The following is a 26,489-nucleotide window of genomic DNA, read 5'->3' on the forward strand; positions in this document are numbered from 1 at the left end:
GTACTGCCACATGCTGATAGGGAGCCTTGTTAGGTTGGGAGCCCTGTTACTAGGTTGGTACTGCCACATGCTGATAGGGAGTGGTGTTAGGTTGGGAGCCCTGTTGCTGTGTTGGTACTGCCACATGCTGATAGGGAGCCCTGTTATGTTAGCTCTGTTGCTAGGTTGGTACTCTCACATGCTGATAAGCAGTCTTTTTGCTATGTTGGTACTGTTGCATGCTGTGTAATACATGCTTAGTTTTGAAAAACTTCCCAATTAGCGAGTCTTCCTTAGGGCCCAGGGATAAACAGTTTTATGGACTATGACGCAAGTGCCTTTGTAGCATGTACTGCATTGGTAAATTGACCCTCTGTCATTTTGTTCATTTTTTTCACTGTCTTGTGTTGTGGTGCAGACTATTTCATGCAGTCTGTGCTGTTGTATACTACTGCTCCTTTGTGGTTGTTCTGGAACCAGTTTGCAGTCTTATGGTGTCTGGATAGCTCTTCAGTACCACTGCACATATACTTTACTGAGGTAGAAGTATTCTCTTAGGTTTGAGATTATCACACTGCACATGTATTAATACTTGCTTTTTTGTTTTCCCCCTTAAGTGGTGTCTCTTCCCACCCAGCTGCCACAGCCATGCTCTGTTCAGTACCTTTTGAAATGCTACCTAGATATCACAATTGTTCCTCGACGTTCCTTTTTTGAACTGCTTTCAAATTTCTCTCCTGATGAGAGAGAACAGGAGAAGCTTCGAGAATTTAGCTCTGCTGAAGGCCAAGAAGAGTTGTATAGCTACTGCAATCGACCACGGCGGACTACAATAGAAGTAAGACTCTACTGCTCATCTTATGGGCTGGGCTAGTGATATTAACCTAGGGCTATTGTAATAATTTTCTGACATGTACAGAATCTCATTTGACAATCAGAGATATAAAGAGTACTTCACTGATGCACATAAGACTGGTGGTAATTATCAAAAGTTTGCATAGTGAAAAATATTTAGCAGTTATAAGTCATTGCTAGCTGAAATAAAACGATAAAATCTGCTGAGCAGCTTCAGTAGCATAGAGGGTAGTGCATGACTATGACCAGCTGAGAGAATGCTTCCAAAGGGGGTATGGTTCAAAGAGGGGAGCTGCAGTCAGATGAAAGTAACAAGCGTGGTGGGTGGTGAAAGGGAAGTGAGGTGGGTCACTAAAAACAAAAATTCTCCACCCCCCCAAACCCAAGCACAGACCAGCCAAACCCACAGGACACCTTTAGCATCCACAACCAGCCTTAGCAAAAATGGATTAAGTTGGGGGGGGGGGGTTGGGACAGTAGCTGGTAGATCCTGTTTGGATGTTGGGTACTGAGGGCCAGGGTTGTAACAATGAGGTCTTTGTGAATCAAGGAAAAAAAAAGATAAATGGATGTGAAAATGCTTGAGGCAATTGCCTCTTTGCAGATGTATGTGTGGGAATGTGCAGAGTTTGAGAACTAACAGTTGAACTACAAAGTTGTATGGGGAAAAAGGGAGCCAACCACTGATTTGTAGTAACAGATAATGGGGAATGTGAAAAGGGATGCAGGTTGGTACGTACATTTCTATGCAGAGGAAGAGAACCATAACATGGTGATCCTTGGAAGGGAAGAATCTGGTGTGCTACAGCTTGAATAATTATTAGGGCAGAAATATGAAATATGAGAAAAGGATCCACTTTGTGTGTGTATATGTATGTATATATGTGTGTGTGTGTGTGTGTATGTGTGTGTATATATATATATATATATATATATATATATATATATATATATATATGTATATATATATATATATATATATATATATATATATATATATATATATATATATATATTTATGTGCGCGCACACATGCTATAAAATGGATTCAGGAAAGCAGATAATGTGCTAAAGTATGTTGATAGATAGTGGAATCAGGAGATTGACACATGCTGTCATTATATTCATTTATGAGGTGTTGCTTTTAGTGGTTACAATGTTGAAGGCTGCCTCTTAATTCATGACAACTGAGTGACACTTGCATTATAATTCCAAAACCATGCTATATACAAAAGATTTCATCTTAAAGCTTTCATAATGGCAAGCACGACTATATTGATGTTTGACATCTGTCTAGTGCAGGTAAAGATATTAATTGCTTGTATAATATTCATTTGTATGTCACAGATTTCATGGTTTTCTAAATATCTTGCCAACCAAGTAACACAGACCTGCTACGCTTCTTAGAAAAGCTCTCGGTTGTATCAACAAAATGCTGTTTGACAGTTTGTGTGTGTAGTTTGAGGGGGTGTGTGTGTAGTGTGGGTGGGGGTGTGTGTGTGTGTGTGTGTGTTAGTGAGTGACAGTGTGTGTGCGTGCAGTGTGTGTGTACAGTGTGTGTGTGTGTGTGTGTGTAGTGTGGGGTGTGTGTGTGTGTAGTGTGGGCGGGGGTGTGTGTGTGTAGTGTGGGCGGGGGGTGTGTGTGTAGTGTGGGCGGGGGTGTGAGTGAGTTTTTTTATATTTTAAGTTCACAAAATATTGCTAACTTAATTGTTGCATTGTTTACTGTAACTGATGAAATCCAGTTTAAGACCTGTAACACAGACTACTGCCATTATAACTGTAGTTTGTACTGAAATGTTTGCCATTTACACTTTAGTTAACACTGTAGTTCCAGAAATATGAACATTTGGTTGAAATGTGAGGACATAATTTGATGATATCAAAAAACTTGATCACAGCCAGTTGGAAGTTACATTGCAAACTTCAGATCTCCATTTGGAGGGAATGAAAAAACTTGTAGTTCACCGTATCACTTTGTGTACTGTTTGTATAAGGTGTTATTAATATTCTGTGCACGTATAGCATTTAAATGTTCGTATATTCTCCTTTTAATTTTCTCCATTTTACCTATATAAAACACTTGACACGTACACAAAGCTAAATATACTTTCACAATTACTGTATTGTTTTGCTTTGATAATCTTGTTCCTAGAGGCTAAACTAGTAGACTTTGTTTATATATATATATATATATATATATATATATATATATATATATATATATATATATAGGGACAGTGGGTACATCTGCCACATTTCAAGGTCCCCAATCTACATTTATTTGTCGTTGTTTTATTTTGATGTTGACTTTCCAAAATGGCTTTTACATTAAACCCTCTCCTGTAAAAACACACTTAAAGGGTATATCAAATTTCAACTTTAAATCTGTCACTTTACTGAACTTAGTCCATTCCTGTTCAATGACTTGACATATGATTTTAGAGTCACCACTATAATCCGTAATAAATGCTGAACTAAATATGTCTTCGCCATCTTTTCTTTTTTGCCATTAAATGTAACCCCCATATTTGATTCTTTAACACCTAGAATATTTGCAAATCTATTCATTCTTTCGTGTATAACTTCATTCTTAATTTGAGTAATCAAAGGGCCTGGGTAACCTCGCTCAGTGAACATATTACTTAAGTTATTACATTCCTTCATAAATTCTTCCTCGTTTGAGGTCATTCTGCTTATTCTTACAAACTGGCCCTTGGTTATACCTTTCTTCTGATAGGGGTGAGCACTGACAGTGTAAAATGGAATTAGAATAAGTTTTCTTTCTAAACGCTTTCAAATTGTATTTATCCTCTTTCTTATATATGGTGAGTCTAAATAGTCTATCTTCTTGTGTCCTATGTTGTATGTAAATCTCAGAAATTCAATGGACTCAGTTATGTATTGGTAAAACTCCAAAAATAACTGAAATGATCCTTTCCGAAAAATAACTATATTATCCAAAAAGCATTTGTAAAACATCCAACAGTCTCGATATTTACTGTTTAAAATGTATTTCTTTTCCCACATTAGGAGCACCAGATTAGCATACATCATAGGGGCACACCTAGCGCCCATAGCTACACCACTGACCTGTTGATAGAATTCTCCTTGAAAATAAATGAAATTGTTCTCTAGTACTAGTTCCGTAAGTATAGAACAAATGTGTGGTTCATCATTACTCAAGCACGCTTCTTCTCTCAGATATTCCTCCATCCATTCTATTCCTATGTTATGAAGAATAGATCCAAGTAAATCTACTTTGTCCGTAGTAACAAACATTACATCTTCATTGTATATTTCTTGAGTAATGTTTCTCAAAGTCTCAAGAATCTTTTAAAATATTTTCCATGGCCAGTTCTTTTAATTTTGTATCCAAGTATATAGCTATAAAAGTAGTGGCTGAGCCTTCAGCTGCTACAGTAGGTCGGAGGGGTGGGCCATGAATATTCTTATGAATTTTCGGTATCCCGAAAATTGACGGGACCCTTGGCTGAGGATTGTATAAAAAATTCAAATAATTTTTTATCAATAAAACCCTCTAGCAATAAATCGTTTAATGTCATGTATATCTTCTTGTAGGCTATATTGATATGATTATTGGATACCTCTGTATTTCATATCATCTTGCAAATTTTCTAACATCTTAGCCTCATACATAATGTTATTCATGGTAACTATCCCCCCTCCCTTGTCTGGCCTCATAATTCTCACTTGTTTGTTTTAACTCATGTAAGGTATCTTTCTCACTATGTGTTAAATTTGGAGGGAACCTGTACGTGTTCCAGTTGTTCCTTAGCTCATGCTCATTATTAATTTCCAAATTTTTTAACTGGGGATGTAATGGCGGGTTAGACACTTGCCCTTTGTAAACTTGTACATTTGTTCATTCCTGTGCCTTTGCCTTCAAATACTAACTGAAAATTAATTTTCTTCAAACACATTTTTAAATCAGTTAAGGACCTACTAATGTCACATTTTTGGATGGTACAAAATTTAAGCCTTTAGATAATAACAAAAAATGTTTTTTATTTATTTCAGTTTCACTAAAATTAAATGTTAAACCCCTGATAGGTGTACTTAAAGCCTTCTTGTATAAAGTTGTCTTTTTCCAACAATGTTTCATTTTGAATCTGTCTCCGCCCTTCCCCCTCTTTTGATTCCACTGATAATTCACTGGTGATTGGAGATCCAAAAGGATTCGGAACCGGGGGGGGGGGGGGGTTGGGCGCACTCTAAATGGTCTTGCAGAGAAGGTAAATTACTCTGAATATTCCTGTCATCTCTTTGGACCTCATTATTGTAACAGTTCTGTTCGTCCCTATGGCTTACTTGGGGTTCCATGTTCTCCTTATTAATCCGATAATTTTTCTAGTTTGGGGGTAACGTGTCTTGTATAGGTATTCCTGTCTATCCCTGTCAACTTTCTTTTTCTTTCTTAACATGATCTGTTGACATTTATTGTCTATATGTTTCCTAACTAAAAAATAATTTCTTATGTTCATCTGTTGTAAACATTAAATCATATATAATGTGTTCATTCACTTTATTAATGTTTTCCGTAAGTAACACCATATTTCTTTCATTATATTTATGATAGCCTTCATTAAATCCATACCCCACTTATTAAACATATCTAATAACTTGTAATGAAATTCAGCATCTTGTTCTACATTAGTTGGAAATTTCCAAACTCTTAAACCTTTGGGAACTATACCCATACCAGTACATTCCTTCAAGTATACATTGTCTAAGTCTAAACTTCTGTATTTGTATAACCAATCATTTAATATATCAATATTCTCATTGTATGAACTACCATATGTTCTATTATCTATTTCTGTAGTATTAAAATTCAACTTGCGTCCTTGCCAAGGATTTAAAGACATTTGACTGTCTAAATTTAGTGTTAGTCACCTCTTTGCGGAGATACAGGAGTCTGTTCAACACCGTCAGACAAAGTCTGCTCATTTCGCCCATTATCGTTTGAGTCCATAAAAACCCTTGGTAAACAGCTACATCCATTCTAGTAGCTTTTTTCTCTTAAATTTCTTCGAATTAAAGAAAAAAACCCAGTCCCCTCTTCTGAGACTGCTCTCCTAGTTGAGTGAGGCTTGTAGGCTTCCTGGTTCACCGGAGTAGCATGAGATTACATCACCAACATGTGACATAGTGGAGTTAACACTCCCACCAGCTGGGTCAGCTGGCCGATGACCTTGGAGACCTCGCCGCCTACAAAATTCATCGATCCGGAAGTCCCTACTGTACAAACGGCTCCATCCATCTTCAAAAGACCAGTAAACACCAAAAAAGAAGAAAATGTGCCGTGCAAAACCAAAAACCAAATCTTCAGCACTACGAATGTCACCAAATAAGCAAAAGCAGGCAAAATCTTCCCGGAACAGTTTTAATGCAGCAAGTAAAGGCTGTCCAAAATACATTAATGATAGCAACATCCACAATACGTTTTTGTCTCTTACTTCATCAGATGATATAAGACATCAATCCCCTTATATACCCTCACCTAATTCAAATCTACCAATAAAAACCATTACATGTATTAAAATTCTATACTCTAAAATTTAATCCAATTTAATATACCATTTCGTTATTTAATTTATACATCATAAATATCTCAATTGTCTATACTATTAGTAAAATATAATGAAAACTACAAATTAATGTAGATTGGGGACCTTTAAATGTGTGGGAGGATGTACTAGTGTCCCTATATATATATATATATATATATATATATATGTGTGTGTGTGTGTAAAAAACAGAGTCTCTAGGAACAAGATTATCACAGCGAAACAATACAGTAATTGTGAAAGTATGGGCGTAATATATTTAGCTTTGTGTACATGTCAAGTGTTTTACATAGGTAAAAGAGAGAGAAAATTAAAAAGGAGAATATACGAACATTTAAATGCTATACATGCACAGAATATTAACGCCTTTTACAAACACAGTACAAAATGTGATACGATGAACTACACGTTTTTTTACTTGAAGAAATTCCTAAAGATGTGAGGGGTGGTATGTGGGAAACTAAAATAGAGTACAGGAAATTATACTGGCAAATTTACTTTAGAGGCCAGTAGATTCCCTAGGTTAAATGATGCAGTTTCCTTAGCCCCAGTTCTTAAATTAAGGGCAACTAGGCTGTAATAATAATAATAAGCACTATTAATATGCTTTTATTTATACTAAAAAGCATTAACAGTATTTTAATTCATTAGTTCATTTGTTTTTTAAACTACTTATTAATGTTACCACTAGAGGAGCTATATTAAAGAAAGTATGTTTTATTGAAGGTTGTGTGTCAGGCCTGGCAAGCCGGTATGTAAAAATCAACTGCCAGTCATTAGCGGGCCGGAGTTCCGCTGTGGCGACCCCTAACCGGGAAAAGCCGAAAGACACGCACATAATAGTATGATTAAGTTTTATGAATTCATTATATTTTACTAATAGTATAGATTGTTAGAGATAATTATGATGTATAAATTAAATAATGAAATGGTATATTAAATTAGTTTAAATTTTAGAGTATAGAATTTTAATACATGTAATGGTTTTTATTGGTTGATTTGAATTAGGTGAGGGTATATAAGGGGATTGATGTCTTATCATATTATCTGATGAAGTAAAAGACGAAAACGTATTGTGGATGCTGCTATCGTTAATGTATTTTGGGGAGCCTTTATTGCTGCATTAAAACTGTTCCCAGAAGATTTTGCCTGCTTGTGCTTATTTGGTGACATTACTGCTGAAGATGTGGTTTTTGGTTTTGCACGGCACTTTCCTTTTTGGTGTTTACTGATCATATGTCATAATATTTATTGATTCAGACTGAATGTTTTTATATGGCTACTTATTCTGTGTTACTTCTTGTAGCAATGTATTCCGTAATACCAGTTTTGTATTCTGTACTTTGTGTTTTCTATTTGAAGCTTCCAGGATGAACCTGTAAACATACTAAGAGACTAATGTTCCACTATGATTAACAAATTTAAAGAAAATAATATGTATAAGTTTGGTGTTAGTCCTTTTTATATAGTTATTTTTTATGTTCCTGTCCGTTCTTAATGCTTTCTGCTTGTGTTAGGTCCCTCCCGTCTTTTGTCATGTCTATTTTTGCATTTTCCGTTAATATAACTCATCTTTAGCAGATCTCTAATCATTCCCATTATGTTGTGATTTTTTTGTCTTTGCAGTGCTCATTTAAATGTGCCTCTTTATTTCTCCTTGCTGTATTTTGCAACTCTACATTCAGTTTGACATTTTTCCTATCCCCAGTCATTACCTTTTGCTCTCTTCATTTCCTTGCTTCTAATAACGCCTCCTGCACAGCTGGCCATTTTACCTTCATAATCTTTTCTATTTAGAATGTTTTTAATGCCACTTTCTGGACAACATCCTAAACTTCTGTCCACAGTTTTCAGTTGCTCAGTTTCCCAAGTGTATCTCTTAAACTTATTCTTAACCTGCACTGCATATTCACCTGGAATATTGTTGATCTCGTTTCTCATTGGTCTAGATGCTTTTCTTGTTTTAATTCTAAACTTTGCAATAGAAAGATGATGGTTTGAGCCACAGTTAGCTCTAGGTCTTGTTTTGCTGACTTTATCGAACACTACCTGTGACTGCAAATATGTAGTCAGTCTGATTTCAGTATTGAACCATCTGGTGATAGCCATGTGTAAAGCTGTCTTAGGCTGTTGAAAAAGAGGGTTAGCTTTGACTGATGAATTATCAAGCCAGAATTCTGCTAGTCTAAGTTCCACTTCATTTAATACTCCAAGGCTACTCCTGCCAATTATTCCAGATGTACTTTGACTACCAACTTTGGCATTCTGATCACTTATGAATAAAGCACATTTTTGGTGATATTTATTAAAGCTGCTGCCGATCCTCATAACCTGTTATCTTCCTTCTCTTTATCTGAAGTTGAAGCATAAACTTGTATCACTGTAATTTTGAAATGCTTATCTTGTCAGATTATTGTAACCTAAAATGAGATAGAGTTTAAAGTACCGATTTTGAGACTTTGTATTAAGTATGAGGCTACTCCATTTATTCTGCAAGATTCTTGACTAGAGTAGAAGATCTGATGATTATCTGATGTAAAATGACCCATTCCAGTCCATTTTAGTTCTCTAATTCCCAAAATGTCAATGTTTTCTTCTTCCTCATCCTTGACAATTTCACGTTTGTTAGTTCATAGTTCTTTTACTCCACACTTCAGTAGTGTATAGTTCTTTGCAGCATCTGACTTTATCTGTCATCACCTCAGCGGATGAACATCCTTCTGGCTGTAACCCATCCTCATTAGACTCTAGTACTTGTCCTTTGCTCTTTCCAGTATTGTATTGGCACCTTCAGACCTGAGGGTCTCATCTTCTGATATAATTTCAAGATATAAAAACAGGCACTGAAAGCACGAAAGGAGGGCTAAGACAAATGTTCTATTAGTAAACAAGGTAAACGATTTCACAATAGGAATATCGCTTCATCAGACCATAGTGCAATACAGAGTTCCACATTAATATAAAGCAAACCCAAGCCAATCAAATCACATCAAACCAAAGTCACCCACTAAAGAATCCCCTCTAGCTCAGACCTTTTGGTTCCATTTCGTAAATCACCCAAACTGGGACCCATATAAACCCTATCAGTAACCAGGAAATCTAAACTCGTGGGAAACCCCTTTCTCAACTGCATGCTTACCAAGAGCATTACACACATTGAGTTCTAATACAATAAATGTCTTCTCTCATACATTAAGGCTACGGTTGGTCTTACCAATATAAAAGGATAAACAGGCAATACAATATGCTAAATAGATTAAGTCCCTGGTATCACAATCAGCCCTAATTTAAGAAATAGAACCAAAAGGTCTGAGCTAGAGTGGATTCTTTTGATGAAGTTTGATAGGGACTTTGGGCTTACTGGGCATGTTTCTTTAAAACCTGTGTTAAGATCTCGAAGGTTGAGAAAGTAGTAGCTTTTAACTCTTTTATACATGTTTTGAGATGCATGTGTAAATTTTATTCTTTCTTGTTTTTGTTCTATATAGTCATTGTTTTGTTATTGACATTTTAATGTATGTTTCGTAACTGTATTTTAATTGGCTTTAGTGGGTGGTTTGGTTTAATACATACAGATATTTCAAGCATGGGCATTAATGTCTTTCTAGCTTGCCAGTATACCAAAACACTTGTTCCCATAATGTGTCCAGGCTGTTCTTAAAAATATCTGAAGTAGTACTTTAATGTAATTTGGTAGTCTGTTCCATACATCAGCTACTCTGTTGGAGAACCAGTTAATACACTACTCATTCCTATAGAATCTTCTACATAGGTTATCTGATGATTCTCTAGTACTTTTTGAGAACTCCAAACATTTCCAGAGTTTTCTCTAAATGCCCTATATACCTGAATAAATCCCCTCTTAGATATCCGTAAGAGACTCTCTACAGGTTCAAATATTTTAGTCTTTCATAATGACTTAAGTTTTCACATCCATGGATGCCCTTGGTGTATTTCCACTGTACTCTTTCCAGTTTACTCATGCTTGTTTTCTTATACGGTTTCCATATTATTCCATACTCAAGTTTGGGTCTAATGTAGCTAACCAACAATGACTTCATTATTTTTGATTTCCTAGACTTTATAAATCTTTTTATACAACCTGTAGTTTTATAACGGTCATTAACCAATTGATATGATTAGAAAAACACATAGCTGAATCTACCAATATACCCTGATCCTTAAATGGGTCTACAGTTTCAATCACTGTGTGCTATATTAGATATTTGCCTTTCAATTTCTCCCAAATATCATATGCTTAGTTTTTGTTGTATTTATCAGCATATTGTTCTCCTGTGCCCAAATGATCAATTTGGTCAAGTTATTTTGCAGACATACCTGATCTGTAACACGTGTAATCAGTTTACCCAATTTCATGTTATCTGCATATAGACTATAGAATACCTCAGATGAAAAAGTTAGGTCTGAAAGATACGACCTAAACAGGTAAGGGCCTAGGGCAGAGCCCTGTGGGGCACACTGACTGTAACCAAGGATTTCACCTGTCCAGCTGCTGTATACTTGCCATGTCCTGTTTGTAAGCCATGCAGCTCTCCATCTTATCAAGAGTACATAATATCTAGTTGTACTAATTTATTGATCAGTGTTTTGTGTAAGACCCTGGCAAATGCTGAAGTTAAATCTATATAAATTACATCACAGCACAATTTTTCTTTCATAGCTTTTATTATATTATAAAACATCATGTTACAGGTGGTAATAAATCTGTTTTAACATGTGCATGCTGATGTATGGTTTCAAGTCCCAACCTATCCAGTTCTGACAATAACTTATCCAGTATTACCTTCTCCATTATTTTTCCACCACATGAAAGTAGACTTAAGGGTCTGTATGACTCTGGGTTTGTCCTACTCCCTTTCCCTTAAAAACAGGTTTAATAAGTGCATGTCTCCAATCTTGAGGAATCTCCCCATATTTTACAACCTAGTGAATAATAGATATAATGGTACTGTAAATTCTTGCTGAAGTGTTCTGAGGTCATTGTTACTAATTCTGTCTCCTCCCTGTGTTTTGTTTGGATACAGTTTGCACGGTTATTTTTCAATATAGCAAAAACAAACCAAACTAATACACACAGCCAACGGAGCTCGGACTCTGTAATAGGCGAATAAATATTAACAAATCCGGATCCCAAAAGCATAAACAGAGTCCTATGGCAGTAGGCAATATCAAAAGCCAAAAAAAGTCCACCAAATATCCAAAGCAAAATCAACGAACTCTGAAAACGTTTTATTTAACAGACGTGAGCGCTTTCACCATTAGGCTTCATCAGACGTTCACAGTGTCATCCGTACATCATATTTAAATATCTATGCAAGATCTCCTATAGGCTAATAGATATAATCACATGTGCATATGCACTAATATCAAAGCAGCTCATAACATTGCTAAAAATAAATTAATAAAACTTTAATAAAACTTAATAAAGACAGCATTAATCTACATTATGTATCAAAAACCATATAATAATGATTTATAATAAAAATAATACATATGTATGCGATTTGGTATTACATAAATATACCTGATGGTGCTAAAGTGCTGGCAACCCAGTCAGCAAACTCCTACAGAACATGTAGCCATGTAGACGGAGTATGAAAAAAGGGCAGTTCTATCTCTTTGGTCTTCTTCTTTCAGTATGGGTCTCAAATTAACTTTCTCATTCAGACCTGGTAATTGGTCCGCTTTACATCTTAATATCCAACGCAATTCACATTCAAGTGTATAATTAATCAAATCATCCCCGCCGTACACCTGCAAAACCCTCCTGTATCACACTGAATAAAAATCTATGCTGGGGGCCATGAACTTTATTATGCTTAGCCAAAGAATTAGCATCTGTGCCTATCCTTATGTGGTACTGATGTTCCCTAATCCTTTCTCGTAGGGTCCTATTGGTTTTCCCTATGTAAAATGATGTACATGCTGTACACCTAGCCAAATACAGCACATTTTTACTCACACAGTTAGTACCTGTGTCAAAATTATAAACATGGTTATTATGTGGGTTAACAAAACTCACCCTAGTATCTATTAGACTGCACTGATTGCAGCTGCCACAGGCTTTGGTGTTGTAACCTTTGGTATTCCTGTTATCCAGTGACACTCCCTTGTAACATAAGTTTTTTAAATTAGGTTTATTCTTATAAACGACCAAAGGAACTGGCCCCACCAACCTACTTATCTCTTGGTCTAAACTCAGAATCTCCCAGTGCTTACTCATCAGTTCTTTTAAAAGGAACGCATCACTAGTGTAAAAAATAGGAGCTCTCACAAAATCAGGAACAGTGGATTCCTGGCCATCTGACACAGAAGCATAGTCAGAAAAATAAGGTCTAGCTATGGTAGGCCTAAGTTTATGTACCTCACTTACTACCTTGTCAAAGGTATGTGCATCATACCCTCTCTCTAAAAACATAGTCCTTAACCTGACTACCTCCTCTTCATATCCAACAACACTGGGGTTCAGCCTTGAGGCTCTCATTAATTGACCCTTCATTACGTTACTAAACACGTGACGGGGGTGCATGCTATACCTATGCAAAAACGTGTTCCTAAAGCATAGTTTGCGGTGGATACGCCAATGTAGTTATGGCACAGTGGGAGGACTCATTTTTGTTTAAATCTACACTTTTCACTGAGGGTGTTGGCTTTTACAAGAGATTTGTAGACTACCTCTTTTTGATTTGGCATGGTCGCATTGAGGGTTTGAGGTCTCTTATTGATGAGATGAATGCATCCACTGAGTTTTTGAAATTTACTTACACCTTTTCTAAGGAAAGCATTTCTTTTCTAGATGTCAATATAGTCAGACTTCCATCTGGCCTCTTGAATACCTCTATCCACCGCAAACTATGCTTTAGGAACACGTTTTTGCATAGGTATAGCATGCACCCCCGTCACGTGTTTAGTAACGTAATGAAGGGTCAATTAATGAGAGCCTCAAGGCTGAACCCCAGTGTTGTTGGATATGAAGAGGAGGTAGTCAGGTTAAGGACTATGTTTTTAGAGAGAGGGTATGATGCACATACCTTTGACAAGGTAGTAAGTGAGGTACATAAACTTTTCTGACTATGCTTCTGTGTCAGATGGCCAGGAATCCACTGTTCCTGATTTTTTTACACTAGTGATGAAAGAACTGATGAGTAAGCACTGGGAGATTCTGAGTTTAGACCAAGAGATAAGTAGGTTGGTATAAGAATAAACCTAATTTAAAAACTTATGTTACAAGGGAGTGTCACTGGATAACAGGAATACCAAAGGTTACAACACCAAAGAGCTGCAATCAGTGCAGTCTAATAGATACTAGCCCACATAACCATGTTTATAATTTTGAGGATATTAAGATGTAGCACCATCAGGTTTGATATTAGTGCATATGCACATGTGATTATATCTATTAGCCTATAGGAGATCTTGCATAGAAATTTAAAAATGATGCCCTTTTGTGCTCGTTGATTTTGCTTTGGATATTTGGTGGACTTTTTTTGGCTTTTGATATTGCCTACTGCCATAGGACTCTGTTTATGCTTTTGGGATCCGGATTTGTTAATATTTTTCAATATAATCTAATTTTATTCCAGTATCTGGGGTTACCTTGATGTCCCTAGGACAACTTACCCTTTTTGTAGAGCCAAACTGTTTTCCTTAAGATTTAGTAAGTCTAGAATCTGTTGTCTGCAAATAAATTTTAGAATCTGCACACAGTTTATCCGTTTGTGTGTCTTTACTTCTTTCACATCTTGTGTATCTATAAAAAGGTTTCCTATTATGCTCAATATCTTTATATAAATTTTCTTCAAATTTTTTTTGATCTTGTCTCACACTGTGCTTAATCTGTTTATCCAGCTTTTTTATTTCAGTTTTCAAAGTTGTAGTTTACCTTTCTTCATTTCTTATATATTTTTGTCTCTCACCTTAATTAGTTATCTTGTTATGGAAATCTGTCCGCCTGATGATGTATGCCTAGATCCTGATGCTAAACATTTTTTAGATTTTTTTTGTACTCAATTTTTCTGTCAAAACTTTCCACATTCCATCTGCAGTTTTTCCACTGAACACCTCAAGCCACTTAGTTTTACACAGTAACTGTTTTGTTTCCATATAATATGTAATTAACCTTCTGTGCATTCTTTTAGGTTTCAGTTTGGCAGAATTATCTAGCAACAAATTAACCTTTATAACCCTATTATCATTGCATGTCAATGGTAGTAAAACTTGAGTTGAAGTAATTTCGTTAGGAAAACAAACAATGTCTAGTATGTTCTGCCCCGGTATTATTTATAATCTGAAGCAACAGTTGTTCCTGAATATACATTGTGAATAATTTCCTAACTAATGTTGTTGAATCAATACTATAATCATACTGTTATTTGATTGGCTTGAGTTTGTTTTATATTAACGTGGAACTGTGTATTGCGCTGTGGTCTGATGAAGCAATATTCCTATCGTGAAAGTGCTTACCTTGTTGTTTACTATTAAAACATTTGGTTTAGCCCTCCTTTCATGCTTTGTGTCCATTTTTATATTCTTTTGGTGGACTTTGTATTTAGAACTGACACTGATTTACTTGAGTCTGGTTACTTGTTCTTGTGGATTATTTCAACATATCTATTATAAAACACAGGATTTTGTTTTTCAGAACTATTGATTTTGCTTTGACCCAGTTACAGGAATCCCAAAACCAACCAGTTTTAGTGGCACAGCATGAGCAAATGGGAAAGTTGGTGAGCTGTGTAGAAATGTTGTCACTCAGCCAGGTGAATGGGAAACCTACAATTTGTTCCTATTCCCATTACATAACTCTGTAGTCCCCCTGGCAGCCAGGACCTCTTCATACTTAGTTCTGTACCCTCCCAGTCCTCCCTTCTAGGGGCACTGAATAAAGACGTGGGAGGTACTGCAGCTTCAAAATTAAGGAGAGAAATTTTCATCCACCCATATTTCTGTTATGAATGGAAAGCTGAAGCCATGTAAGAAGTCATAAATAGTTGCATCTGTATCATAACATCGCAAACAAAAAACATCGAACGCTCACAAGAATGAAAATGCCGAAACTCGAATTCGGTAATGTGGGGGGCGAAGCCCTCTCCCACTAAATATATATTCCAACTCTGAGATAGCACTACAGTGAGGAAAGGGCAAATATCCCAATCTTCACTGTACTGCAATTTCAAAAACCAACCTCGACATTTCAGCACTTCCGCTGTTGTGCCATTTGACATTTTCACTTTGTGATAATATGATATAGATCCAAATAGTTGATATCATATAACAACAGAAATCACAAATGACTTATTGATGAACCTCACAGTTATGTACAGTGCCCTGTATGTGGTCAGTGGACAACAGGTGCCATGAAACCTCCTGCAGTGGTCTTTTGGAGCCCTGCACTGGACAAATGATTAAAGGATAACATGTCCTGTCACCCCACAGGAGCAAACAGTAGAGTGGTGGAATAGTACAGTGGTTAGCATCGCCATCTCATAGCAAGAGGTTCTCCAGTTTGATTCTCGGCTGGGGTGCCTTCTCTGCAGAGTCTGCATGTCCTCCCTGCGTTCTCCTGGATCACCTCTGGGTTCTCTGGTTTTCTCCCAGATTCCAAAGACATGCATCTGGAGCCTTTCTCCCTGGCCCTCCGCTGAAAATGGGCTCTGTCAGTCGGAATTTCCCGATAAACAAATGTTAAATAACTGCTCCAGAATTACCCACAAAGGCTGCTTGTGACTTCCCTTCCTATGGTTATGTAAAATATGACACTTCCTGCTGGTCTGAAATACTTGAACAAAAGCTTAGATAGAAAGAAGGGGCAGAATATAAAAATAAGGACCCATATCTAAAATAGGATGTCATTGTGGGGCAGAATACAAAAATAAGGTCCCATATCTAAAATAGGATGTCATTGTAAGAATCTTGACAGTCTATCAGTAGTGAAACATGACGTAAGACCAAGGCTGTGAGCCATGGCCTTTGATGAAGACACCAACGTAAAAGGGTTGAGTCATCACAAATAGATTTATTCCAGCACCCAAAAACAGATCTCTCCATAAATTTCACAAACAGTATAGGAAACCAAAAGAAAGATGCTGTATGAAATTCGTTCAGGAGCCATGTTAGGAAAGAAGCTGGTGGGGTGACCCCTTAATTTTCATAAATGTTTCAGACACAGACCAGTAAAACAGCCCAATCTTGTATATTAAATGCAGTAGTAATGCCACTGACTTTGCAGGACAAATGTAAAATGAAATCTGTTATATAAGGAAAAATGGAGATTATGAGAGAAAATAACCAGGCGATAAAACAAGCACCTACTAGCTTTAGTACCACCTTGCAGGAATAATTTTAGTGCAAAGTAAGAAAAAAAAAACTAAATTTAAAATGGAACTTTTTCTAGACTTGGTAGGAGTCAGTGCATGCATCCACAGGTACTGTATAGTGGCATTCGTTTTGTAAAGATCTAAAGAAAATAACATTAAATAGGTCCATAGCGCCTGTAGGCTCAAATCCTGAGACTCTGCATCGACTGAACTTCTGGTAAAGAAATAAATAACAGCTTGAGCTTGTTTGGTTAAACCAAGGCAGCAAGTTTGGGTTGTTCTGTAGTAGCTGACAGACATTTAAGACCCACATAACTACCATATGTAGTGGTCCTAAATGAAAGACTATGATAAGTGAGCTGTGGCACACCTCATCCCAAAAGGTTTCTCATCCAGAAAAAGAGGTCATTGTTCCCCTCTACTCATCACTCATTAGACCCATTAGAGTACAACACCACTTTTGGTATGTACCTCACAAGACATCTAAAACAACTGGAAGGGCCGCAAAAATACCTCACAAAGAGGATTACTGGCCTCAAACAGATGCCTTACGCAGACAGTCTCAAAACTCCAGCTTTACTCTGTCGCATATCGCCTACTCAGAGGCGATGTCTGCCTAACATACAAAGCTTTGTCAAACCCAGAGCTGTTGGACATGCTCCACTTAAAGAAATCCCAATCCCTCCGAGCTACACTCTCTAAGGACCTAAACCTTGTCACCACAATAAACAACATGCTGGAGGGATAGATTCCTGTCCCAGAGACTTCCCATACTCTGGAACAGACTACCTATCTATGTCAAGCAGAGCTCCTCATTGGCACTCTTCAAGAAAAATCTTGATGATTGGATGGGTAATAGGAAATTCACCCCGGGGATCACTTCTGTGGTTCTGCTTGACAGGGGCACAGGAAAATAATTTTCTTGGGTGGCGAAAGCCAGGGTACATTTTTGGCTAGGCTTGTATGGGCCCTAGAGCCAATAGCCTAGTACCTACCTATGAAATGTATTCGAATGTTTATTTAATTGTAAAAGAAATCAGTTTAAATTGACTGAAAATTCAGGTGACTGAAAACGCTGTTGATTGAATCATAAAAGATAAGATGTTCTACATAGAAATATTCTTTAAAAAGTGTCAGTAGCGCAGTGGGTAATACACTTGCCTTTCATTTGGAAGGCTGTGGGTTCTATTCCCTCACAAGGTAGATGGATTGCTGACACTGCAATGCAGTATAAGGGGCGTGCTGCATTCCTGAATCTTTTGGATGACATAATAAACTGAAGTACTATCTGCTTGAGCTAGTGTTACCCAGGTGGATGCAAAAGATTCCACGGCACCTGTCGAAAAGAGTAGAGGTTCTGTATTTATATACAAAAATAACTCTGTTATAACATATTTACATACTTACAAATATTTGTAAATGTATAAATATATAGATGTACAAATGCACATATTCATAATTTCCTTTAGTCATAATAAATTTTCATCTCCATTAGACCCCCCCCCACTCCTTTTCCATAACCACCATCTGATTTTCTGATTTTACTTAATATTGTTGCTAAAATTCATTTGCCATTAAACATAATTTCATTTATTTTTTCATTCCATATAACATAAAATAACTTTTTATCTATTCTTTTAACTTATTTATTTCTGTTCTTATTTCATATTTAATCATGCCCATGTTTATCCACTTCTTGTATATCTTTGAAAAAATCTTCTTTAGTTTTCCCCATATCTTTTCTACTCTTTTTATATTTCCAAAATGCTTGTTCTGTAGTTTTCTTCTTAACAATGTAAACATATACTTGTATTCTTATAATAGCCATATTTAATCCTACCCATGTTTTTTCCAAACACCTTTATTGAATAATCACTTGTGACATAGGCAAATTTGCATTGGTATAAAAGTAATCAAACTGTGTTAACATAAACATTATACTTGACATATATTTCTATGTCATATAACTCAAGTAATATTATATAAATTGTTCAATTCCTGCCTTTTTTTAAACAAGACACATCTTTATTAAGCCATCACTTACTACATAGGCAGTCATACATTGATATAAATGAAAGTAAACCATACCAACACAATCCTAGTTGCAAGCATTTTACATCATAAACCATACTGATACACTCCCCAGTTGCAAATGTTATGCATCACGTATAAGCTACCCAATCTTTCTCGCTCAGACATTACATAAATCATTTAAGTCCTGCCAAATTTTAAAACCTCATTCCTCCCTTGTGTATTGTTCCCACAATTCTCATGTTTTCCTATTTACTTTGCTTCTATCCTTTTCTAATGATCCCAATTCCAGTTGTTTTATCGCTGTTACTACTTCTAGTATAGTTGGTTTAGATTCTGATTTCCGTTTTCTAGTAATTGCTTTTTTAGCAGCCATTATTATTAGACACAGCAAGGCCTTACAAATATCTAGGCAATTCCGATTCTGTATCATAGCTCAAAAAAATCTTCTCCCTCATCAGAGCAATCTAATCGGCCAGAATCTCCAACAGTGCATCCTGCAGGGAATCCCTGAAGTCTGCCAACTCACCAACCTCCTAGAAAATATGTTCAGTTACTTCACACCTACAACATTTGCTGTCTGCCTGAGGAAAATTTCTCTGGAGTCTGTCTGTGGTATAAAATTGTGTGTAAACATTTCCAGGCAAAAATCCTAAATCTTCTAGATTTTGCTGCATATTTGAGAGACATACATATATCCTCCCATTGTTTTCCTTGTGAATTGCTTATCCAATCTCTCTTCCCAATCCTTTATAACCTCCTCTGATTCTTATAGTTAAATCCTACCCATGTTTGTTATCCACTTTGTATATCTTTGAAAACAGTCTTCTTTACATAGTTTTCCCTGTTACATTTTTACTGTTTTACATTTCAAAAACACATGTTCCATCACTTTTATTTATATATGACGATTCCTTTTACTGGCAATTTATCAAAAACTTGACATTCTACTTTTTGATTGCACCATTTTGCTTCTTAGTTTTATAGTTTTACTTTTTTCGTCCGTTAGATTTTCCCATGGTTTTACATAGTAATGTTTTATCTTTACATTCTTATACCATGTTTTTTTCTTTTCTGTATCATCAATTTTTATTTAACCCAAAAACATTTTTTTCTTGGTAACATTTTCTTTCTTCATTTATACTGTTTTACTAATCTCTCATTTTTTTCCATATATTCACTTTAACATTTGTACAAATTTTAATGAATCAGCATGTACTACTGGATTAATTAACCCTAAGGTTCCTTCCTCTTTATTTGCATACAAAACTCCTTATTTTACTGGGTTTACTCTAGAACCCCATATAAATGAAAACAAACAAATATGCATTAATTCCTTTTCAAATACACAATATAAGTACAGTTACTAAGTGTGCTGTTTTTCCCATCAGTACTGAATTTATCAAATAAGCATTTTTTTTTGTAACTGATGATTTGTTTGGTCTCCAAAAAGACAGGTTTGTTTTATTTCCTGTGTTTTTCCGCATTGAATTCTACTTGCATCTTTTATTTCCAAATTTTATACCTAAACAGAAATGTCATTTGTTGTGAAGTCTGTACCCTCTATCTTTACTACATCAACTAAACCTTTACTTTTCTCTCTATTTAAATCCATCCTTATCTTTAGTCACCCATTTTATGCAAATTACTACTACTTTTATCCAAATTTTGTTTTATTTTTTCCAGTTATTATAACATAAGGTGTTGTATACTCTGTCTCATCCAGTTTGTAATTTATTTCACATAGTATCACATTCATAACTAATGCAAAGAGTATACAACTCATTGGACATCCGTATCTTACACCATTCTTCATATGAACCTTTTGGGTAACCAGCCATTTACAATTATTCTTACTTTAATATTACTATACACTGGCATACATAATTGCCTAACTTTCTCACTTATATTCTTTCATTATCACCCATATGATTTCATGTCCAGTTCTATGAAATGCCTTATTTAAGGTCTCCTATCATGATTTTTTGCTTCTTGTCTATTCATAGTATCCTCCGCAATTTCTCTATCATCAATAATTCTGGACAACCCTTCCCCTTTATACTATATACCATCTTCCATAATATTTTCCATTTTAGTTTCAAACCTCTTTTGTGTTATTTTCATAAAGATCTGATTATAATTATTATTATTCAGTAGGGTCACTCTTCAGTTTTGTAATTGTCTTCTGTCTTCCTTTTTTCATATGAATTTAATTATTCCACTTCATAATTCCTTATATATAAAACCTTCAATGTGAAGTTGTTTTATCTTGCCTTCATTCTTACAGATGGGTTCGAAGCCAATCCCTCAGCTCAGTCTGCCAAATTGCAAAGCTCAAGGACTCCAAACAACTCAAGGCTGAAACCCTATCCCGTGATGCTCCTCCACTTTCCTCAGATCTAGTTTGCTGCTGTAACAGATCGAGCATGTTCCTTCAGCTCAGGCCATTTTTTTTAAAGACAGCGAAGTAAAATCGCTTTTGGGTTTTTCTTCCGAAGAGTTTTGTCGTCTCAGTTGAAGTTAGGCTTGTATTTCCTTCTGTTTTGGTGTGAGTTTTAAGTTAGTAAACCTTTTCCATTCTTGGTGTTAGGCCGTGTGTTGTTTTTTGTGCCTTTTGAGGCATTGTTTTGTTATACCCTATCTCCTCATAGCCGAGTTTAGGCTTTAGCTTATAGCAGAGTTAGGCTTTGTTTTCTTTTTCATAGCAGATTGCTAAAATAGAGAATTGGCCTCTTTTCTCAGCCGGTCAGGCTTCATCTCTTATTTCATAGCTGAAGATGGGCTTTATTTTTGTTAGTGATGGTTTGTATTCAGATTGTTCTTAAAGCCATGTTTGGCTCTGAATATACTTTGCATTGTGATTATTTTGTTGTTCTGACTTGTGGATTATTAATATGTCTGGGAAAGTGAAGTCGGGCTTTAAGAAATGCCCCAAGTGTAGCCAGAAGATCTCTCACAGATGGTCACACCATCTGTGTTTTTTGTTTAGGTGAAGTCCACCTTTAGGAAGTTTGTGCGGTGTGCCATGGGTTTAGTATTAGGGTTCTGGCAGAAAGGAAAAGGAAGCTAGTGGAAAGGGGCCTTAGTAAGTCTGCCTTTCAGTCAGTTTTGGACTCCTCTCCTCAAAAGAAACCAAAACCTTCTTCTGTCTCTGGTTTGGAGCTGAAAGGCCTTTCGACTCCGAAGGTTTCGAAGAAGGTGTCTGAATCGACTCCACAGTTATTGGAGCCGACTGTCTAGGCAGTGGGTAGGACTTCGTCCCCAGTCTTGGAGCTGGTATCTCCGACCCTAAGGTCTCCGATCCTGGGCTCACCTGCTCCTTCCGTGGTCTCCTCTCGAGCTTCCAGACTGTCTGATTCAGATGTGGATCGTGTGGTGAGAAGATTTACAGAATCCAGCGCTACCAAAAATGTTAGCAGCTTCGACTGTGGCAGCTTCGGAGCCGATCAAGTTACCTACCCTGGTTTACTGTTCCTCCTCCGACTCAGTTCGAACCTTTGGAGCTGGAAGCAGCTGGTCAGTTTATTGTGGAACAGTCTGTGCTGAAACCCATGTCTGGCCTATCGGCGCCGACTAACCTGATGTCTTTGGCCCTGGCTGCAGACTTAGGGAGCCGACACTCCCAGTCTGCTCCATGGGGAGTCCAACCGAGATCTCGGTTCAGATTCTTTCACTCCGAGTTTCAGCATGGGTGAGCTCTGCTTTCACGTCTGGTTCGGAGCTGGCAGCTTTGGTGCAGGATGAGTCCTCTGTCGTTGGATCTGGGGCTTCCTTGCATTGGGGCCATGATACCTTCGATGCCATGAGGAGGGTCTTGTCCACCTGGCCAGTCACAACTTCTGAATAGACTGCTGCTTCCCGTAAAGCACCGGAATCTTCTCATTCACCACAGGTCTAGCGTAAGCGTAGGGACCCTGAGCCTCAGGAAACCCCATCAGGGGAACCCTGCTCTTCTGAGACCTCCCCAGAAGCTCCCACTGAGGAGGTCCCGAGAAAGAGGACATGTAAGAGGAAACATCTAGATTCCCCTCAGGAGTCTTGTCACATCTGACACTGATTTGGAGGAGTTGGAAGAGTCCCCAAGGTCCCCTGCTGAGGATATATCCTTCGTGGATATTCTGGAGATCCTGCAGCAGAGGGGTGACTGGCAGCCCCTCAACCCTTCCAAGGACGAATCGGTGCTCCTGAAAGCTTTTGGGTCCCAACCCTCCAACTCTTGGGTGTCTCCACCTTTCGATGAGTTGATAAATTTTTTATCTCGAAGGGCATGGGAGAGACCAGATACCATGGAACCTGTCCCAAGAAGACCAAATATATTTCTGCACCTCATGATAAAGCCTTTTTATCTAAACCTATTCCTGTTGATGCCATGGTGGTTGTGGCGGCCACTAAGAGGGCGATGTCAGAGACCTCTGTCTGTCCATCCTCCTAATAGGGACTCCAGGATTATAGACAGATTTGGCAAATGCATGTTCAGTTCTACATTTGCTCTTCGTTGAACTATCCAACTCATTTTACCAGGCTTTAAAGAGATCTGAAAGAGCTTGGAGATGCTCTTCAGGGTGCAGTCGCTGATAAGGTGACATTTCAGCTTGTTGCCCTTAATTCCATAGTCAACTCTTCATGACCTCTACATCTGTCCATCCTCCTAATAGAGACTCCAGGATTATAGACAGATTTGGCAAACGCATGTTCAGTTCTACGACCTTTGCTCTTCGTTCATTGAACTAACTCATTTTACCAGGCTTCAAAGAGATCTGAAAGAGCTTGGAGATGCTCTTCAGGGAGTCGTCGCTGATACAGTAGCTAATAAGGTGACATCACAGCTTGCTACCCTTAATTCCATTGTCAACTCTTCCATGCGTCTCGTGTCTTACGCAGCTGATGGGATGAGTAAGGCAGCATGTACAGGAATAGCTCTTCGGAGACATTCCTGAATGCACTTATGTTCTTTTGCGGAACCTAAGTCATCATTTGTGAATGCCCCGTTTGATGGTTCCTCGCTTTTTGGACCTAAAGTTAGAGACCCTCGCCAGATGTGAACAAGACGGAAAGACGATCTGCCATAGAAGTCTATTTTTCCACACCTGCAAAACCTTATCCCAAAGGTCAGCAGAGTGGGAAAATGCGGTTCCATAAAGCCCGAGGAGCCTTTTTGGACACTCTAGGTGAAACCCCCTCCAGGGGCAGAGGAGGGGGCGAATAATGGAAGATGTTGCCCACACGGCAGAGGGGGTCTGCAAACAACAGGGTGACAGGGATCAGTTCCTTGGGAACCCTGTCAATGCTCCTGAAAGGAGGTCCGTCTGTCCACCTCTGGAGGCAGTCGGGGGACGACTATCTTCGTACCTAGGCGCCTGGCTCAGAATTACAAAAGACAGTTTGGTACAAAGTATAATAGCCAGAGGATATATTATCCCGTTTCACTCATGCCCAAAGCCTTTAAGAAAGATCCCAGATGTTCCACCCAGTCTGCGGGGCATAACAATAGAAATTCAAAAGTTGCTAAAAAGAGTCATCCAGTCAGTCCTGGCAGACCAGAAAGGGTCCGGAACTTACTCGCGATTCTTTTTAGTAGCAAAGAAAATGGGACTGGAGACCAATTCTGGATCTCAGCAGATCTGTAGAAAAGACAAAGTTCCGGATGGTCACACTTCAGTCAATACTTCCATTCTTGAGGAAAGACAATTGGATGTGCTCAATAGATCTCCAGGATGTGTACTACCACATAAAGATGGCCAGGCCATCCAGGGATCATCTGCGCTTTCGTCTGGGGGCCAGTCATTATCGGTTTCGGGCCCTTTGTTCTCACTCCAGCCCCCAGAGTGTTTACCAAATGTTTGGCAGTGGTAATGGCTCACTTGAGGCATCAAGGAATCCGGGTGTTTCTATATTTAGATGACTGGCTCCTTACCGCACCCACCAGGCATCACCTTATACAGGCAAAGGGACATTACTTTAGACCTCTGCTCTCAACTGGGGATAACTATAAATTCAGAAAAATCTGCATCATCACTGTGACAGCATACCATCAACATATCCCTAAAACTTCTGAAAAGAATACTTGCCCTTCAACAACAGATCATGGACATCCTCCCAAAGCACAGAGTATGGCATCTGAGATTCTCAGATTGTTGGGCACCATGGCAGCAGCTATACAACAATACCTTTAGCGAGGTTGCACACGCATTCTACAATGGCTACTATTCACACAATGGACCTTCCAAGAATTACCTATGGATCACCTTGTTCGGATAAGCAACTCATGGATGAGGGATCTTCGATGGTGGCTGACACCTGAAACAGTAGCCATGGGATGCCCCTTTATTCTTCCGTCTGTGACCACGGACACCTCCCTGATCGGGTGGGGGGGCCATTATCTGGGACGGACAGCCCAAGGCATAAGGTAAGAGTGCGAGGCTCATTTGCATATCAACATCTTAGAGATGAGAGCGGTACTCTTAACATTGCAGTCCTTTCAAGACTCTCTTCCTCTGGGACCATTGCAATCCAGTCAGACAACATGTCACTGGTCTGGTATATAAACAAGCATGGAGGGACCAGATCTTATCCCCTATGTCGGGAGACCCTGAGAGTATGGCATTGGGCGGAGTCCACCCAGCGCTTTCTGATAGCAACGCACATCCCGGGGAAATCCAACGTGATAGCGGAAGTAAGCAGAGCCATTCTGTTACTACACGAGTGGTCTCAAGAACGAAGTGGCAGAAATTATCTTCGCAGATGGGGCCAGCCTTGCAACTCCATAAATGCCAAATGCAGCAACTACTTTGCCCTAATTCCCCCAGTGGGGTGAGTCCCCGAGGGATGCGCTCATACACGATTGGCACCCAGGTCGTCTTTATGCTTTTCCACCTTTCCCTCTAATTCCCAAAGTTCTGCAGAAAGCCAGTGCCCTTAGAAGGACACATCTTAGTAGCCCCGTTTTGGCCTCGTCAGCTTTGGTTCCCCTTCCTGAAGCCTTATCTTCTGGAAGAGCCCTGAATCCTGGACCCAGAGCCGGATCTCCTGACCCACTCGTCAGGAGCTCTTCACCCTTTTCTACAGTCCATCAGACTGACCGCGTGGCTGCTCCAATTCCAAGAATAGCTAGGTTCCAAAACTTGTCAGCGGAAGCTCAACATATATTATTGTCTTCCCATAAGTCCTCGACTAGGAAGCTTTATCTTAGTAAATGGAGAAGATTTTCTATCTGGGCCCAGCAAAACAATGTTGACCCATTCCTTGCTTCGATATCGGATATATTGGAATTTTTGCCCAAGCTTTTCAGTGAAGGGGCCGCAGCAGCAACTACTAGAGTTCAACTGGCTGCTATTTTGAATTTTCATGCTGGTGAACTGGGGGACAATATCATGTCTCATCCAATGGCGAAGGCCTTTTTAAAAGGCGCTATTCATTTGAGGCCCCCTGTTAGATCCCCTACTACTCCGTGGAGTCTAAATCTTGTTCTGTCAAAGATTATTCTTCCTCCGTTTGAACCAGCATCTTCCTGTGAATTGAAATTTCTCTCCTGGAAAACTCTTTTCCTAGTGGCTATCACCTCTGCGCACAGAGTTTCAGAATTACAGGCTCGATCGGTAAGGCATCCATATTTGATATTCCACAAGGATAGAATGTCACTCAGAACCAACCCCTCTTTCCTACCAAAGGTGTGTTCTGAATTCAACCTTAATCAAAC

At 38.2% G+C, this 26,489-nt stretch overlaps 1 protein-coding gene across 1 annotated transcript in view; it reads left to right on the plus strand.

Moving 5' to 3' along the window:
• Positions 1–26,489, plus strand: part of NDOR1 (NADPH dependent diflavin oxidoreductase 1) — a gene marked incomplete in the record, with an annotated part of 478,408 nt that overhangs the window by 205,896 nt on the left and 246,023 nt on the right. The window contains 1 exon segment of the mRNA XM_044058525.1: positions 597–817. Coding sequence (XP_043914460.1) covers positions 597–817 — 221 coding nt within the window.

The sequence above is a fragment of the Protopterus annectens genome, chromosome 16.part0 (genome assembly GCF_019279795.1).
Source record: "Protopterus annectens isolate FY-2018-M chromosome 16.part0, PAN1.0, whole genome shotgun sequence".
Lineage (NCBI taxonomy): Eukaryota > Metazoa > Chordata > Ceratodontiformes > Protopteridae > Protopterus > Protopterus annectens.